This window comes from Mya arenaria, chromosome 10 (assembly GCF_026914265.1).
Source record: "Mya arenaria isolate MELC-2E11 chromosome 10, ASM2691426v1".
Lineage (NCBI taxonomy): Eukaryota > Metazoa > Mollusca > Bivalvia > Myida > Myidae > Mya > Mya arenaria.
The window spans coordinates 72,692,468-72,708,380 of record NC_069131.1 but is presented as its reverse complement, the minus strand read 5'-3'; the positions used below and the strand labels follow the sequence as shown (position 1 = coordinate 72,708,380).

Here is a 15,913-nt window from a genome sequence, read left to right as displayed (position 1 = left end):
AAGGGAAGTACATGGAACATTCAAACAGCCAGAGACTAAACACGATATCCAGTATACATCACTGTGGCGGTCTCCATGGCCTGACCCTATGTATTGCACCATTGAAGAGGACCAGTGTGAGGAGGTGGGTAGAATCAGCATGCACCCTCCTCCTGGGGGCTGGCCTGATGTGGTGAATGGTGAACAGAAGTTGACAGTGGGGGAGACTGAGTTCACCATGAACGTCAGAATTCAGGAGACTGGTGAGGAATGTGATACAAACATCGATTTCCTGTGAACATGTTTGGCATCGGTAGCAAATTTATATTCAGCACAATTGATAAATGAAGCGTGTATTGTCATCACATTCACGTCTCTGGCGTTAGGGGCCAACGGAAGGAGTAACGGAACCGCTTTTCACATGTTTGAATAGAACCTGCCGGAAGTGATTGCGAAGCGTAGGAAGCTTGTACCAAAGATGAAAGCGGCAAGGGAAAGTGGTAAACGTTCGTGGATTGCCTGCGACACGTTATACGTCGACGGCCGCCCAGTCTGAGACTAGGGACAAGCCGAGGGTGAACTGTTCATGCTGGCATGGAATGTGCATGGACTTACAAGCTAGGAACTTGATAATGATGATTTTGTAAATAGTATTACTAAGCATGTTATTTGTAATCTTTTTTTATCTTGGTTGGACAATTTTTTCTAGCAAATTAATTCTTATTGAATAATGATATAAATATATTTTTTATAGAAAGTTTCAAAACCGTAATGCACATAGGTGTAGCGAAAGTAAACCTAAATAATTTTTTGAAAATATTAAAAGAAAGGCTAATACAAATAAAATCACATTGGACACATTTCTTGAATATTTTGAACGTCTTGGAAATGTTTTTTTAATTGTACAAATGATAAGCGGATGACTTTTGTGAAAATAACGAATTTTATAAGCCCAATAATACTTTCCCAGAACTAGATCAACCAATTGATGTTAATGATATTTAAAATGCTGTAAAATATCATGTGGTAGTGATTCTTTATTGAACGAATACTTCATAGAAAGTATAAATATATTACCTGCACATTTACGATATATTGAATTGTATTTTAAATTCAGGTGTTTACCCGATACATGGATGGAGGGATTATAATCCCATTACATAAAAAGGATCAATTGAACGATGTTAATATTTATAGTTATACAACACGTTAGTTGTTTGTCGAAACATTTTACAACTGTATAAAAATGCGTTGAAAAGTTTTGTGACGAACATTACATTGTTTCGGACGCATAATTCGGATTTCTTAAGGAAAACTGAAAGTCTACTAATAATGCAATATTTATACTTATGTCTTAAGTGCAAAAATACTTAAATGAAAACAAACTTCTCTATGTTATGATTGTTGATATGATGAAATGCTTTAATTCTATTTATAGAAATGACTTATGGCGGAAAATTATGCTGTTGGCTTACGCCAAGGGGAGGTAATGTCACCTCTTTTGTTTTATATCTTTGTTGAAGATCTTGAGTTGCATTTACAAAATAATGCTGATGCAGGTTTGCAAATAATGGTCTATTAATTTTATTACTGTTTGCAGATGATATGGCCATTGTAGGAAAAACGGCTACCGAAGTACAAGGTCATTAAGACACTTTGCATGAGTATTGTAGTACATGGTAAAAGTAAAATTATGGTTTTTGGTAAGGGTGGTGGATTATTAACCACTGAGCATTAGACCTTCAATGAAGATCTCATTGGTAGTTGTCAATGATTTCAACTACCTTGGAAATGTTTTCAATTACACGGGGAACTTTGCTTTTACCCATGAACACTTACTTGGTAAAGCTTTTAAGGCCATTAATGTCTTGTCATGTAAATGTCAAGAGTATGAACTCACTATAAAATACTATGTCAATTGTTTGACGCTTTTGTGTTGTCAGTTTTAAATTATGCTTGTGGAATTTGGGGAATTTCTAAATCAAAAGAAATAGAGAATACACCTTAAATTTTGCAAGAGGTTGTTGAGTGTAAGGCCAAATAGATGTAATGCTAGTATCTATGGTGAAGTAGGAAGATATCCAATTTATAAACATAGTTATATAAGAGTTAAAAAATCTTGGTTTTAAAAGTAGTTAAAATAATCCTGAAAACTGTAAATGAGCAAGCTTTGTCGGATTGTAATAGCGGTAAAAGAAACTTAGTGTCAAATGTTAAGAAATTTTTAGATAACCATGGTTTTCTTATATCTTTGATAATGTTGCAAATGTTGATTGTAAAATGTATTTGTATGAATTTAAAGGTACAATATTAGATACTAGATTTACCATTTAGCATTACACGTTGTATATACACGTTGACACGATATATGTATGTATATGTAGACGATGTGCATTGTACAAGTCATGTATGTTCTGTTCTGTTGTTAAAACAAGACAAATGAGCTTTTAACACAACAACACAGCCCTTTTTGGGTCGTTCAGATTCGATCTTATATGTTCTAAATGTCTTACGTTATAAACTGTTTTCAGCAGGAGGAACAAATAGTGACGTCTTGGTGTTTTAAGTTGTAAAGCTACAAATCTTAACGATTATTACTCATTCATATCCGGGGAGTTCCATAGGCTGAAAATGAAGGATATGATGTTTTGTGCTGTAAGGCCTCATAAATATATTAATATTTAACAATTATTTGAATTTTCACGTTTCATGCTTATCGGCCATAATTTTAAGTTACAAGATGGGTCTAGGTATCAAATTGTTTGTAAATTAGTTCTCCATATTTGTGCCAAGATTGGTGCTTTTCCCTTTCTCTGGAGTCTTTTCAATGACGATATGAATATCAGGGCCGTCGGCACATACGATTTACGTGTCTTATTATACAAGGATAATTTAAATGATATGCTCCAGTGGTGAAAATGACGGGCCTCTTGAATGCTGTTTTGATGTTGTGTTAATATTTAAATTGTATAATAAAACAGTATTCTTTAGCAAAGAACATGACTGACTTTGAACTAATGTGTGAGACTGATGAAAACATATGAAAACAAACATTCCCTACTCTTAACAATAGTGGCAATAGATACAATCTTGAAAATTGGAAATGTGAATACGTTTTTAAGGTTAAGGATAAGATCATTATAATCATGCATGCGAGTTTATATAATTATTAACTATGTTAATGTTATTTACTTATACATTTTTTTAATATTACATGTTTCAAACAATAAAACATCCGTTCATTATGTGTTACATTAATATTTATACTGTTTTGCTTTAACCTAATTTGGATTATCAATTTTAAATGTATAGAAACATTGGATTGAGCACATCGTATTAATACACATATCTATGTTTTATTTTGTCAATTTATACTCATCGTGATGTTTGCTAAAATAAACCCAAGTGCACGGCAATGCCGAATTTAAATGATGAAGTGAATTCATACACTATTTAACATCTCTACAGACTTTAGGGATGCTTTTCAGCACTGGGAATAACTGCAGAGAGGGCAAAAAGGGGAAAAATAAACTGGAAAGAAAGAACATTATACACAACTTGACAACATGGCGCTGTACTGCAGGGATGCAGCTAGTAACCAGTCGTAAAATGCTTTACTCTCCAAACGTGCATAAATAACGAAATATAACACATCACTGAGGGCCATATGATATTATAAGGACCGGCCAGTCAGCCAACGAAGCTGTATATGGACCGAGGCGTTATTTCATAAATCAAAAGGTTTTATTCGAGCGAGCTGACATTGATACATTTTCTGAATTCTAATATAATGAGTTTGATCTCGGAGAAATGTCATTGCGTTCGTGTCGACCTATTCCGTGTGGTCGTTTTTCAAAAAAGAGCTTCAGCAAAATGCTGTTTACCATACTCACATAAAGCTAACTACACATGTTGTCAATAAAATCAACCCCAATTTACTGGAAAAACATCAACAACAGACTTTAGTGTGGTTATTATAAAGGAAGATTGATATGTTTTATTCAATGTCTTTCGTGCGCTCTTATGATGTGTTTACATAAAGGTTATACATGTAGAATGATTTCGATAACGATTTCGATGTTTTTGTTAAGGCACATTTAGAAAAAAAGAGCCGCATACGTCATATTGTAAAATGATATATTACTTACATTGACATACCTGTTTCCAAAATAATGTTTTATCAGTGCTCCATCAGGCAGCAGTTTTGCGAAAAGATTTGTCGTAGTGGAAACTAAACTCTCAATCAAACTCTGGTAAACGACTGAAGGCAGGGTTCTGTAACCGGCGTAAAGTGCGCTTTTTTACATTTTAAAGCTGCACTATCACAGATTGAACGTTTTGACAACTTTTTATTTTTTGTTTTGGAACCAGCCAATTTTTGCGAAAATCCATGGAAACCAGTGATATAAGACTGCTGACACTAAAGCTGTGAAATTTAAACACTAGCTACGTGCGTTTGCATTCCTGGACACTATTTGTACCAAAGTGTTCTCGGAAACTACGCGAACATGAATGGTGACCAATACACCGATCGAAAGACAAAACAATGCATTCTTTTTTTTTGCGCTATATCACTTTAACGAACTCTCGCGTATAACAAAATATCGATAAGAAACTTACCTGGATTGACATTCAATCGAGCCAAAATACTACTTGCGTTTGCATTTGTGGTCACGTGACTTTTTTGTTCATCACCCGTGTTAAATGAATGGTGGGTCCTAAAAGGATATACGGTGAACAACGATCCTCTCATAAGTTTGAAATACCGTGTTTTCTGCACTTTTCTTTCAAAATAAACACACTACCCTTCAAAAGAACCATTATTTTCGACATCTTTTCATCCTTTTCGGTAAATTAAAACAACTGTATTAATAGTGGTACATCTTATTTGGGAGTAAGAGTGCATTTTGAAATAAAAGTAAAGAATGAACATGTTAAAATTACGAGGTTACCGAAAAATATCTTATAATATCTGACAATCTTTGTGGATTCGATTTATACTACAATGTATGTGAACTCTGCAATCAAATAATATGTGTTCTAATTGGTGTCATCTTCTTTAACATAAATTATTTGTTTTCTTTATCTATGAGATTGTTTTCTCTACTTTTAGTCATTTACAAAGGTATTGGATACAGATGGCACCTCCTGATATCTTCCCACATTTTGATATATAAAATGAACTATTTTGCTTAAAGTATCAGAACATTTATTTGATAGCCATACGTTCATTTGTTTCGCAGTAACTCACAGAAAGTTAAAGATGGTTATGTCAACCCCGCTCAATGAATTAATCTGAAAAAAAATCTGAATTTACCCCACCACGTTTGAAAAATAAAACATATATTCAAAACTATTTGAATGTCGCAGTCAATATTCATTAAAAAAGTCACATACACTGGACTGAAACAACAATAGTTGATGTTTATAGCTTGATATTTTCTGAAAGTGTATTCACCATATACTTGTATTGAAAATCCCGCAGTAATTTTTCAGAATTTTCTTCCCTATTTCTGCTTCCATTGTTAAGTTGTACAAGAATGAAATTGTAGACCATTTTACTTATTCCATTTTGCATGGGAGTTCAAATTTTCTTTATCGTTCTTGAAATGGTCGTAGCACATTGCATTATGAAGTACATTTTAAACATTCTCAGACAATTAGCTTGGGTTTCGTTGCTATAAATCAATGAGGGGATACATAATAATGGTTTACAGGGGCCCTATGCTTCTTTTGGGAAATTGAGGGCCTCTCTGTCTCCCTTCGGAAAGTCTCATTAAAAGCCCTGTGTCTTTCTTCGGCATGACTGGTTAGGGGGCTCTTTGCTTCCCTTGGAAATAACTCGTTAGGGGGCTATTGGCACAGGGAACGACTTACTAGGGGCTCTGGAAATGATCGTTGACACAAACAGGACCAAATTTACGTGCGCCTTCTTAAACCAAAGACAGTCCTCGCTCCTCCTGTTCTTGTATTGGCTGTGTTACTGTTTAATGTTTATCATCATAGCTAAACAACCACTCTTTGCGTTCTACATTGATCTCTTTTGCTCTACACATTGACCTATGTGAGATATATTTCTCTATTTTTCTCTCTAGCATCCAAAGGGGAGGTGGGGGGGGGGGTGCAGTGAAGATAGGTTTTACGACAACTGCCACTACTATAGGTACGGACCGGCATTGATGACGCCAATGCCACCGCCATCTATTAATAAATGGATTGCCTCAAAGTAAAATGAATTGGTATGGGCCAACACTTGGTTTCGAAAAGCTTTTTGGTACACCTGCACATTTTTTTGCAAGCGTTATACAGCCCTTTATACATTAAATGTAGAATTTTTGTGTGATGAGCAAATTATACCAATGAACATTTTATCATTTTTTTACCTAAATCCTTGTTTGTTCAAATACAAGTGCTTATTGAATATTAACATCTGTATGTCAAAATCGTTTGTACTATGCTAACAAGAATGCATTTTTTTAATTTGCTCTTTTTAAAATACTTCTATTATTGTACCATTGAGTTTAACCAAGTCACTATGTTTTCAATATATTTATATTCGACAACATGTATTTATCGCTTAAAGAGTACATATTAGTCTCATTGTAATTGGTTGTGATAGTTTGGTTGGTATAAAGACATATTGAAATGTTGTGGCAATTTTGCGTTCGGATGCAGTCGGGTTTTTTTTCAAAGTTTCTGCGTGAAATTTATTTGACAGTAAGTATATAAGCAAAATAACATCGATTTGATCCACTTACAAAATAGTTTACCTCAAAGCTAGATGACGAGTAAGTTTTTAACGTAGACATATGTCTTTAACAACCACAAAATTGATAATTGAAAATTTGAGCCTAAATGAACTTTATCCACACTCTGGCTGACTATTATGTAGCAGTGTGGCATTCAACACAAACAAGAGGTATAAATTTATGTATCATTTGCGTGACACTTTAAATTAGAGCGATGATTAGACGTTGTCATTTGAAGCATTTTGCATGACTATCTTTTAGAATCGGACAAAGCTATTATTCTACTAGCTATTAACTTCAATAGGCGATTGACATTTGTATAGTTAGCGCAGTAGGTATTGTACTTATTATACTCAATAAAGCGTGTCCTTAACCGTCTACTGTTATGAATTCTCGTTTCTTTGTTTTGTGCGTGCGTGGGAGGGGTAGAGGACGGGGAGGGTGAAGGAGACAAGTAGGGTGAATGGGACGGGACAGGTAGGATGAAGTGGACGGGGGGGGCGGTGAAGGGAGCGGGTAGGGTGAAGGGAACGGGGAGGGTGAAGGGGACCTGTAGATTGAAGGGGACAGGGAGGGTAAAGGGGACAGGTAGTGATTTTGCTGTTAAGAAATGAAATTACTACGGGTTTAGTATGTCTACAATTATTTAATACTTTAGTTATATTATGTTACCTTTATCAACGTTTTTAAACCTTTATAAACTTCACTGTAATTCAAAACATGTACATGAAACGTAAAACCATGCACAGAGGTCCTCTCCTGTTACCTAAGTAAGATGTAAGTCTGCCAAATAAAATATCTAATGTAAGATATGATTGGCATTATAGAGAACAAAGTTGGTCTGCTTGGCCCAAACGTTTCGAGAATCATTTTGTTTCAGTTCTGTACAGATTTTCACTGGAATGTTTACGCTGTAATATCGATCAATATTAGATTAACGAAAGACAAGGAAAAAATTGATGATTCAAGATGCCGATAACTTTCGGCGATTATAAATCTGCAGCTCTATCGCCACGGCCTGTTTGAAATTACGAAATTAGTTCACCCAATACACAGCAATATTTATCATATTATACTCGGCCTATTATAAGAAGTGTTCGTGAGGACTTTTATTCAAAGCGTTATTTATTTTCCTATTCCTGAATATAAACAATTGAAATCGTCAAACCGAGAATGCCCCTTTAATGTATTCCAACCACTCGACAGCACATCGGAAATTCAATATTCGAAAACAATTACATTTTTTTTTTTCAAATGCTGAAGTCATGCGGTTGTTATTGTCGTCCGTTGACTTATTCATAAACTTGAAACGGCGGAAACGCTACGAAGAAAAATTCACATGTTTTCATCGAATTTGGAAAGTTATTGATAAAAGTCACCAATAAAGTTAAACGTGCGATATAGTGGATACAAAATACTGACAGGAATATACATTACAAGAAAAAGAGACTTGACAACAAGACTACAAAAGGATATAACACACATATATATATAATGTCTCTACCAGCGCCTAACCAGGAAGTAAAGGCCGCAGTGGTTGTAGGGATAGACTTTGGTACCACGTACAGTGGCTATGCCTTCATGTTTACCAGTGATCCGACCTCCATCTACACAGCAATGGGAGAAGAGAGGGAACCCACATGTGTGCTCCTTAACCCAGATAAAACATTCAACGCCTTTGGTAAACAGGCTTTAGAGAAGTATGCAGAGTTAGAACCAGAGGAACATCAGTCACACTATTTTTTCCACCACTTCAAAATGAAACTGTATGAGAGTAAAAAACTCACAAGAGAAACGTTTATCCTTGATCAGACCGGAAAAGATATGAAAGCTATGGATGTTTACAGCATTGTTTTGCAATACTTTAATAGAGCAGTTATGCAACAAGTTGGGCAGGTGAAAAATGATCAACCCGTCCAGGGGTTTTCTTCAAAACACATTCTATGGATGCTATCAATGCCGGCCATTTGGACAGAATACGCTAGAAAATTTATGCGAGAAGCTGCAACGAATGCCGGACTGGAAAATTTCAAACTGGTGTTGGAACCGGAGGCTGGTGCTTTGTATGCCGTTGACAAACTTCTTAACATAAGAGAGGTCAAGTCTGCAGATAAGTTTCCAGTTGGACACAAGTATATCTTGGCTGACCTTGGTGGAGGAACAGTTGACATTTGTGTTCATGAAATCGTTAAAGGTAGAAATCTCTGCGAACTCTACAGAGCAACGGGCGACTATGCTGGGGGCTCCAGAGTCAATCATGAATTTGAACAGTTCTTTGTGAGATTGTTTGGGGCTCCAGCACTTGAAAATTTCAGAAGGAATTGTACACATTCGTATCAGGAATTTATCCAGAATATAGAAAGAAAAAAATGCATGTTTTCACAAAACACAGAAAAAGTTACTTTAATACTGGATTCTGACTATGTGACGTTAGTGGAAAATGATAATGGCGAAACAATAGAGGAAATGATATCAGGCTCAAGGTATAGAGATCGTGTTCACTACAAGAAAGCAGGACGCCGTCTTATTGTAAACAATGATGTTGTGAAAGAGTTCTTTGACAGCTCTGTCGACGTTATTATTGCAAACTTGAAAGAGATCCTGTCTGCTTGTCACGAGGACATTATAACTAGTCTACTGCTAGTTGGGGGATACTCTGAGTCACCGTATGTGATAGAAAGATTACAACGAGAATTTTGTCAACTTCAAACTGTGATAGTAAAAGATGGGAGACTGGCCGTGATGAAAGGGGCTGTGATGATGGGACTGAAGTCAAGATGTATCATCCAGAGAAGGGCTAGATTCACATACGGGTTTAGGAAAACTGAGCTTTTTATAGAAGGGGAGCACCTGGAACAGTTTAAGTACAATCACGATGGAAAGATCTGGTGTATCGGTGTGTTTGACAAGGTGATAGAGAAGGGTCAACTCCTGCAAAACAAGCAAGAGTTTTCAAGGAATTTCTGTAACGTTTTTAAACGACTGGATAGAAAACAGCAAGTTCAGTTTACATCACTGTGGCGGTCTCCAAAGCATGAACCCATGTATTGCTTACTTAAAGAGGACCAGTGCGAGAGAGTGGGAGTAATCAACATGCCACCTCCTACAGGGGGCTGGCCTGAAATAGTGCATTGGGTAGAGAAATTGATTGTTGGTGAGACAGAGTTCACCATGAAAGTGCTTATTGATGAGACTGGTGAAGAATTTGAAGCAAACATTGAAATTTTATGAATATTGATGTCGGCGATAACGTATTATGAACATTATATACGTTTTTGTTAATGATGATGTGTTATTGGTTTAATCTTTTCATATAATGCTTTTGTAGACAGTTTGGTGAGCTTTTTTATAGTATACACTGATCAGGAACATTAGAGTTTCAGTTTGCAGGAACACATACAATATGCAAATAAAGGTAAATACATGTAATTACAGTTGTAACACAGATCGAATATTAATTGTTTAACCAGGCTGTAAGTAGGCTGTAAGTTTCTTAGAACAGCTTAAAGTATATGAAAATAAATATTGTTATAATACCATTTTGTACATGCCAGGTGGATTTTGCAATAAGGTAATATAATATTTATTTCGTCCCTTAAGTGGAGCCACCTTCGGAGGAAATGAAATGCAGTTTCAATTTCGTTTAGATTACAAACGTTGCATTTACGACCGTTTTTTATATGTCCATCGACCCTTTTCAAGTGCTTAAGGATTGCTGTATACATAAGCCGGGCAATATATACTACACATTAAGACGGAGTTTTGTCCATACAACAAATGTATACCATGACTCTCATACCGACTAGTACTGGCTGGCTTCTGTCGGCACTGCTTCGGCGTAGGGACGAGCTTGTCTTTAACTATGACCGCCTTATTGTCACATCTCCGGAACAGACGCATCACATGATATTAAGTGTCCTTCAAGTATGAGAAATGGACCTTCAAATTATTCGTCTATTTTTGTCAGTCATATACATGTATGTTTATGTAGGAATATATGAAAATGCATTTTTTCTACGCGAAATGCCAAAGTTGATTTCAAATTACAATTTTTCGAATATCCCACATTATCCTATATTTTTGCACGCATGTAAAATCGCACACCGGAATATGCAAATCGCTTTACTAATGATTTTAAACATCATAGTTTTAAATGCATGATTTGAGCAAATGGCAACGTTTCTTGAAGGTTGCAAGGTGCTTTAAACTTAATTTGCCGTACTAGAATATGAAAATGACAAAAATAATTCTGAAAAACTACTTTTTTGTGCGAACAAGTCCCTTTAAAGAACATTTAAAGAGGGTTCAAACTTTGAGATCGGAAGTAGGATCAATAGAACACTTGTGAAACAATGAATGTGCTTAAAAGGACACTTATATCACTTATACATGTCATCATGGCAATTTTGCTTACGAGAATTATTTTCATTTTTAGTTTTTCATTTTACTGTATATCAAAATTTGTGTGACATTCAATTTAATATTGAATAACGACCAAGTTATATGTAATAACTACCAAGTTGTTTGTACCTTTCATTTCTAGTAAAAATGACCTAAAGCACTGGATTGTGCACTTTGTAATTAACTGTTTGTGTTTCTAACTAGTTGTGTTGTTTGCTTAAATAATAAAAAAAATCAACAATTATGATTTTCAAATAATGTAAATGTTATTTCGCACAAATGAAAACAAGCCAATTGTATCAAAGTGGATAAGTTATCGTTCTGTTTTCATTTGGTTAATCTTCTATAAAAGCAATTTGATTGGACAACAGTTATGTCGGGTAAATATTGACCAAATCAATCAACCTTTCTATGTACATTTTATTTTCCACTTTTCAGTGACTACAACATACTCATAGTAATACAGTTCATTACAAATATGTGATACAAGTAAATAAATATGTAAAAATGAAAATGTCGTGGAGTTGTATACAGTGAGTAAATGATGTGATACACGAGTGCGTCAGATATCAAATTCAGAAAATCAGAAATAATTTAAAGCAATCGTTCTTGTAAAGATTATAACAAATCTCTTAATTAAAATTTCAGTAGCCACTGTTTTACTGTTTATCGAAACAAACCTTTTCTCTCTAATTATTTAACCATAAGATGGAACTGGGCCTATATAATACCTAAACCACTTTTCATTTTAATGTTACTAGGAACTGATTTAGTGTGACGTGCATTAGACTTTAACAATGACCATACTGATTTTGGATTATTGCTAGCTCGTATATGGACTTTCTTACGGAGGATTGTATACAAAGATTGCTAAATCTTCAAAATGATTTAAACCTGTTACGCACTGATATTTATGTAGCAAAATCCTGGTCATATTTTTATATACCTAAAGCGACCTAACATTGAAAAAATGTTGCGTCAATCCATCGCACCTGTTATAGCGAACGTAAATTCTTGATTTGAGCGCATATTGATAGCAAACGATTTAGATTGAATGAAACATAAGCGCGACCGCCTTGTTTTTGTCTGGTCAATGGCAGTTCGATGCGTTCGATGCTTATTTTATTTATATTCGATGCTTAAAAAAATCAAGATTTATTCCAAATAAGTTAAATAACTCAGTCAACACATTTTGTCCCCCCCCCATTCATAAGTATCGTAGGTCATATTCGTTTGCTGTGCTTTATGTATCTGAGCATGGTAGGGAACATCGCTTCGTGCATGGCGGTACCTTTTTATGAGAAAATGATTGTATAGCAGCATAAAATAAGGGCGAAGAACATACGTTGTCATTAAAACCTTTTCATGAAATAAAAACAAAATTAAACCAAAGCGAATACTCGAAAATACAACCAACTTTAAATTCGATAGTCCTAAATAAGAATTATATTGTTATTCTTCAAACATAAAACATGTTTAATCGTAATAAGATCAATGCGCTTAATAATTGACATAGGCATACATAGCAAAAAATGTTATGAATGTCAATCATAACACTGCACTGAATGTGGGGATATGCTTATCAACGTGAATAAGTTAGCTTTACTTTTAACCATAAACAGGAAGACTAAGTATAATTATTTTTTTCTTGTGAATAATAAAAATCGTCACAATACTAATCTTGGTTAGCACTGAATGAATTAAAATCATGACATTAATTAGATACAAATACGTTATGTATGATTATAAATGAAATATAAAGTAAAACTAAGCACAAGGCTTGAACACCTATTGCAGTTATTGCTCGTTCCGAAGAGTTAGAACCAGATGAGCATCAATCCCACTACTTCTTCCACCACTTGGAAATGCAACGGCATTCGGGTGAGACTTACAAGAGAAACGGCCATTCTTGGTCAAACTGGGATAGAACTGAGAGCACTGTGTACTTCAGTGTCATAATAGAAGTGTTATGCAACAGGTTCGGCAAGTAAAATATAATCATTCCGTTCAGTGTTTTTGAGAGCTAATCTTATCATAAAAGAAAATTGATTGGACAGCAGTAATGTCGGATAGATATTGACCAATCAATGAACCTTTGTATATACTTTTTATTTTCCACTTTTCAGTGATTCTACATACTCATATCAATACAGTTATATACAAATATGTAACACAAGCAAATACTGTTTAAATTAATGAAAAATAATGTTTTATCTTTTAAAAAGCGTTACTAACAGTTTAAGTAAAATGCATAAAACATCATTTTTTAAACCTAAATATATAAAAATCTGCGCTCTTATTTTTGTCAGCAGTCTTATATAACTGGTTTCCATGCATTTTTGCAAAGAAATGGCTCGTTCCAAGATAAAAATAAAATAAAAAGTTGTCAAAACGTTTAACCTGTGAGAGTGCAGCTTTAAATGTAAACTGTGATATAATAAAAGAAAACTGAATTGAGTTCAGTTAAGTTGTAAACTCGTGGTTACGTAAAACTGAGAAGTTGGAACATCTAATAAAAATACTTATTTGGAATTCATTTCAACACAAGCAATTCATCAATTTGTAACTAATGTATAACGTGTTATGAATTGGCACTCTGAAGTAATCAAATAGTCGAGCTTAATTTACAATGTTCTATATTCTTATCAGTTAACAAGACCGATGCGTCAAATAAATCATAACGAGAAAGGAAAACTATGATTTTCTGTTACAAGGATTGAAAGAAGTTTGATCAGCGTTACTATTTAATCGTATGTTAACATTTAAAATCAGTTCTCGATTTGTAGATTTACGCAAATAAGTGAGCGACAGGAATTTATTTTTACCTAGCGCTATACACTTTTTTTAAATGCTAAAGTCATGCGGTTGTTATTGTTTTCCGTTGTCTTATTCATAAACTGGAAACGGCAGAAACGCTACGAAGGAAAATTCACATGTTTTCATCGAATTCGGAAAGTTAATGATTAAAATCACCAATAAAGTTAAACGTGCGATATAGTGGATACAAAATACTGACAGGAATACTAGTATACAGTAAACAAGAAAAAGAGAAATGACCAAAATACTACGAAAGAATATAACAGATATGTCTCTACAAGCGCCTAACCAGGAAGTAAAGGCCGCAGTGGTTGTAGGGATAGACTTTGGGACCACAAACAGTGGGTATGCTTTCATGTTTACAAGTGATCCGACCTCCATCTTCACAGCAATGGGAGAAGAGAGGGAACCCACATGTGTGCTCCTTAACCCAGATAAGACATTCAACGCCTTTGGTAAAAAGGCTTTAGAGAAGTATGCAGAGTTAGAACCAGAGGAACATCAGTCACACTATTTTTTCCACCACTTCAAGATGAAACTGTATGAGAGTAAGAAACTCACAAGGGAAACGTTCATCCTTGATCAGACCGGAAAAGATATGAAAGCTGTGGATGTTTACAGCATTGTTTTGCAATACTTCAATAGAGCAGTTATGCAACAAGTTGGGCAGGTGAAAAATGATCAACCCGTCCAGGGGTTTTCTTCAAAACACATTCTATGGATGCTATCAATGCCGGCCATTTGGACAGAATATGCTAGAAAATTTATGCGAGAAGCTGCAACAAATGCCGGACTGGAAAATTTCACACTGGTGTTGGAACCGGAGGCTGGTGCTTTGTTTGCCATTGACAAACCACTTTACATGAGAGAGGTCAAGTCTGCAGAGAAGTTTCCAGTTGGACACAAGTACATCTTGGCTGACCTTGGTGGAGGAACAGTTGACATTTGTGTTCATGAAATTGTTAAAGGTAGAAATCTCTGCGAACTCTACAGAGCAACGGGAGACTATGCTGGGGGCTCCAGAGTCAATCATGAATTTGAACAGTTCTTTGTGAGATTGTTTGGGGCTCCAGCACTTGAAAATTTTAGAAGGAATTGTACACATTCGTATCAGGAATTTATCCAGAATATAGAAAGAAAAAAATGCACGTTTACACAAAACACAGAAAAAGTTACTTTAATACTGGATTCTGACTATGTGGCATTAGTGGAAAATGATAATGGCGAAACAATAGAGGACATGATATCAGGCTCAAGGTATAGAGATCGTGTTCACTACAAGAAAGCAGGACGCCGTCTTATTGAAAAAAAATGATGTCGTGAAAGTATTTTTTGACAGCTCTGTGGACGTTATCATTGCAAACCTAAAAGAGATTATGTCTGCTTGTCACGAGGACATTATAACCAGTCTACTGCTAGTTGGAGGCTACTCTGAGTCACCGTATGTGATAGAAAGAATACAACGAGAATTTTGTCAACTTCAAACTGTGATAGTAAAAGATGGGAGACTGGCCGTGATGAAAGGAGCTGTAATGATGGGACTTAAGTCAAGATGTATCATCCAGAGAAGGGCTAGATTCACATACGGGTTTAGGAAAACTGAGCTTTTTATAGAAGGGGAGCACCGGGAACAGTTTAAGTACAATCACGATGGAAAGACCTGGTGTATCGGTGTGTTTGACAAGGTGATACAGAAGGGTCAACTCCTGCAACACAAGCAAGAGTTTTCAAGGAATTTCTGTAACGTTTTTAAACGACCAGATAGAAAACAGCAAGTACAGTTTACATCACTGTGGCGGTCTCCTAAGCGTGACCCCATGTATTGCTTACTTAAAGAGGACCAGTGCGAGAGAGTGGGAGTGATCAACATGCCACCTCCTACTGGGGGCTGGCCTGAAGTAGTGCATTGGGTAGAGAAATTGATTGTTGGTGAGACAGAGTTCACCATGAAAGTGCTTATTGAGGAG

The 15,913-nt window shown here is 35.4% G+C and overlaps 2 protein-coding genes across 2 annotated transcripts; both read left to right on the top strand.

Annotated features, from left to right (window-relative positions):
* Nucleotides 1-88: 88 nt before the first annotated feature.
* LOC128205012 (heat shock 70 kDa protein 12A-like) lies at nucleotides 89-9,959 on the top strand. The gene is made up of 2 exons (XM_052906407.1): nucleotides 89-242; nucleotides 8,236-9,959. The coding sequence occupies exons 1-2, from the start codon at nucleotides 89-91 to the stop codon at nucleotides 9,957-9,959; spliced, it is 1,878 nt and encodes a 625-aa protein (XP_052762367.1).
* A 4,255-nt stretch (nucleotides 9,960-14,214) lies between these two features.
* On the top strand, nucleotides 14,215-15,261 carry LOC128205011 (heat shock 70 kDa protein 12A-like). The gene has a single exon (XM_052906406.1). It carries the CDS (start codon nucleotides 14,215-14,217, stop codon nucleotides 15,259-15,261), a length of 1,047 nt encoding a protein of 348 aa, XP_052762366.1.
* The last annotated feature ends 652 nt before the right edge of the window (nucleotides 15,262-15,913 follow it).

Bases quoted from the DNA above. Each gene is read 5' to 3' on its own strand.
- LOC128205012 (XM_052906407.1), top strand. From the start codon at position 89: ATGTATTGCACCATTGAAGAGGACCAGTGTGAGGAGGTGGGTAGAATC. The intron at 243-8,235 runs GTGAGGAATGTG...TGTCTCTACCAG, and splicing joins CGTCAGAATTCAGGAGACTG to CGCCTAACCAGGAAGTAAAG.
- LOC128205011 (XM_052906406.1), top strand. From the start codon at position 14,215: ATGTCTCTACAAGCGCCTAACCAGGAAGTAAAGGCCGCAGTGGTTGTA.